Source organism: Eptatretus burgeri, chromosome 8, assembly GCF_056783735.1.
Source record: "Eptatretus burgeri isolate ZD-2024b chromosome 8, Ebu_testis_v1, whole genome shotgun sequence".
NCBI lineage: Eukaryota > Metazoa > Chordata > Myxini > Myxiniformes > Myxinidae > Eptatretus > Eptatretus burgeri.
In genome coordinates this window covers 55,187,068-55,189,567 of record NC_140968.1, presented here as the reverse complement: position 1 = coordinate 55,189,567, position 2,500 = coordinate 55,187,068, and the positions used below count along the sequence as shown (strand labels likewise).

The 2,500-nt window shown below is 46.8% G+C and overlaps 1 protein-coding gene across 15 annotated transcripts in view; it reads left to right on the top strand.

Annotated features, from left to right (window-relative positions):
• WAC (WW domain containing adaptor with coiled-coil) overlaps positions 1 to 2,500 on the top strand; it is a 66,440-nt gene that overhangs the window by 2,560 nt on the left and 61,380 nt on the right. For all 15 annotated transcript variants that reach the window (XR_015060924.1, XR_015060921.1, XR_015060923.1 and 12 more), the window contains one exon: positions 804 to 987. Coding sequence is in view for 11 of the 15 variants with exons in the window: in XM_085892148.1 (XP_085748274.1) it covers positions 804 to 987 (184 nt within the window). In the remaining 4 variants the exon portion in view is untranslated. The remainder of the gene's footprint in view (positions 1 to 803; positions 988 to 2,500) is intronic.

The window sequence follows — 2,500 nt, the reverse complement described above, 5'->3', positions numbered from 1 at the left end:
AAACCGATAATTTAATGGTTTATTACCAGGCAAGGCTTGTCCATTGTTTTGTTATTTTATCATCTGACATGCATTTTAAAAAAGCATGTTGTCATTGCACTTCATTTTAAGTTTCAGGGATGCGGGGTCAATCACCACCTTACTCAGAAGACGAGGATTATTACTAAGTCAGCACCTTGCTTATTACAAAGTAGGAAGAATATTTCTTCTCAAGAAGAAGAGTAACAGCTTAGAGTAGGTTTAAAACCAGTGTCATATCAACAATCAGTTACATCTTATGATGTGCCTTTAACCCCAAAAGAGGAATAAGGTTCTTCGAGAGTGGTCGCCAGGACTTAACTTGTCAGGGTGAGAGTTGAGCATGGTCATTTTGGACAATTGTGGGTAGGTCGTGCTTGGTCCGCCGCAAGGTGATGTTTAGCAGTGGCTTTGCCGAGAGGTCAAACGTACCCGTGGGTTGCTCTGCGAAAGGGATAAGACAACACTATGATGGATATCTGTCACTTGGCATGTTACAGTGGAGATGAGGCAAATGGGTTAGCTGCTTGTTTGCTTTTTTAACCTACTTGAGGTACATAAAGTGAAGGAGCAATAAAATGTAAACCGAGGAAATGAATTGACGCTTGTTTTGGTACCTGCCAGTCAACAGCAATGGGAGGGGATGTTGGTGTGGGAAGCCTTAAATAATCTATGATATTTGTATTCACCTAATGATTATGTCATTAGCTGTCATGTGACCACATGAATGTACATCCTTCTCCAACGTTTTTAAAATACCGCTTTGTAAAATTGACTTTTTTCAGAGTGGAAGTAAATATCCTTCAAAGAGCCAAGAGTCCACTGACACTCGTAATGACAAGATGCGGGATTCGCGGGATTCTTCTCCAGCAAGCAAACTGCCTCGCCGATCCAGTAGCCCTATCAAAGAGGGTGCAGGCTTTAAGGGCAGCCTTTTGCAAACTCAGAAATCGAAGGAAAAGTCGAGAGGTAATTATTTGTTGTCATGCCTCTTTGTTATATTTGCAATCTCAATGCCGCATCGGTTAATATGAAACCTCTGTTGTGTTGAGTTATTTTGAGTTTGTCAGGTAATTGGGGAAACAAGCCTGCCATTGATTGTTTGGATGCGAGATAAATTAAAATAAATTGATTATATTTGTATATTTTTTGTTTTATTCCCTTCAAAAGGGACTTTGATGCAAAATGGGGCAATTGGGCCCAGAAAGACTATACTGCACAATGGTTTCCAACCTATGGTGATTGTCTGTTTTCTTATCCTTTTAAATGCTGATAAGTAAGTAAGCAAGGAAGCAGCACATACAATTTTTAAAGCCTTTGGTATTACTCAACCAGGATTTTGAACCGCCATCCTTCCAGATTCGGAAAGGATGTGTTGACCATTACGCCTATCGAGTGTTTTTGGTCACCAAAATCCATCCACTTTTGGTGATTACCGATTTATTAACCCCCTGACCCCCCCCCCCTACATACATTTGTATGCACTAGTGCGGGCCCGTATGTGCGTGCCAGTATGTGCAGCAACATTCCGTCGCTCTCGTAAACGATGACTGGATTGGGGCATTTTTTCAATTAGATCGGACCAACCGTATCATAAATGGCCATAACTTGGGAAACACCTGGGAAACATACTCAGGTCCCCAGCGTCAATTGTGATGTCATATCAAACGAAGAAAAAGAAGAATTGTGACGCCCCTCCTCTCTCCCCTCCCCTCTCGCCCCCACTCACCCCCCTCTCACCTCCTCCTCTCTCCCCTCTCTCTCACACCCCCTCTCTCCCCTCTCTCTCACACCCCTCTCTCTCTCACACCCCTTCTCTCTCTCACACCCCTTCTCTCTCTCACACCCCTCTCTCTCTCTCACACCCCCTCTCTCTCTCTCACACCCCTCTCTCTCTCTCACACCCCCTCTCTCTCTCACACCCCTCTCTCTCTCACACCCCCTCTCTCTCTCACACCCCCTCTCTCTCTCTCACACCCCTCTCTCTCTCTCACACCCCCTCTCTCTCTCACACCCCCTCTCTCTCTCACACCCCCTCTCTCTCTCACACCCCCTCTCTCTCTCTCACACCCCTCTCTCTCTCACACCCCTCTCTCTCTCTCACACCCTCTCTCTCTCTCACACCCCCTCTCTCTCACACACCCTCTCTCTCTCACACCCCTCTCTCTCTCACACACCCTCTCTCTCTCACACCCCCTCTCTCTCTCACACATCCCTCTCTCTCTCACACATCCCTCTCTCTCTCACACATCCCTCTCTCTCTCACACATCCCTCTCTCTCTCACATCCCTCTCTCTCTCACATCCCTCTCTCTCTCACATCCCTCTCTCTCTCACATCCCTCTCTCTCTCACATCCCTCTCTCTCTCACATCCCTCTCTCTCTCACACATCCCTCTCTCTCTCTCACACCCCCTCTCTCTCACACCCCCTCTCTCTCACACCCCCTCTCTCTCTCACACCCCCTCTCTCTCTCACACCCCC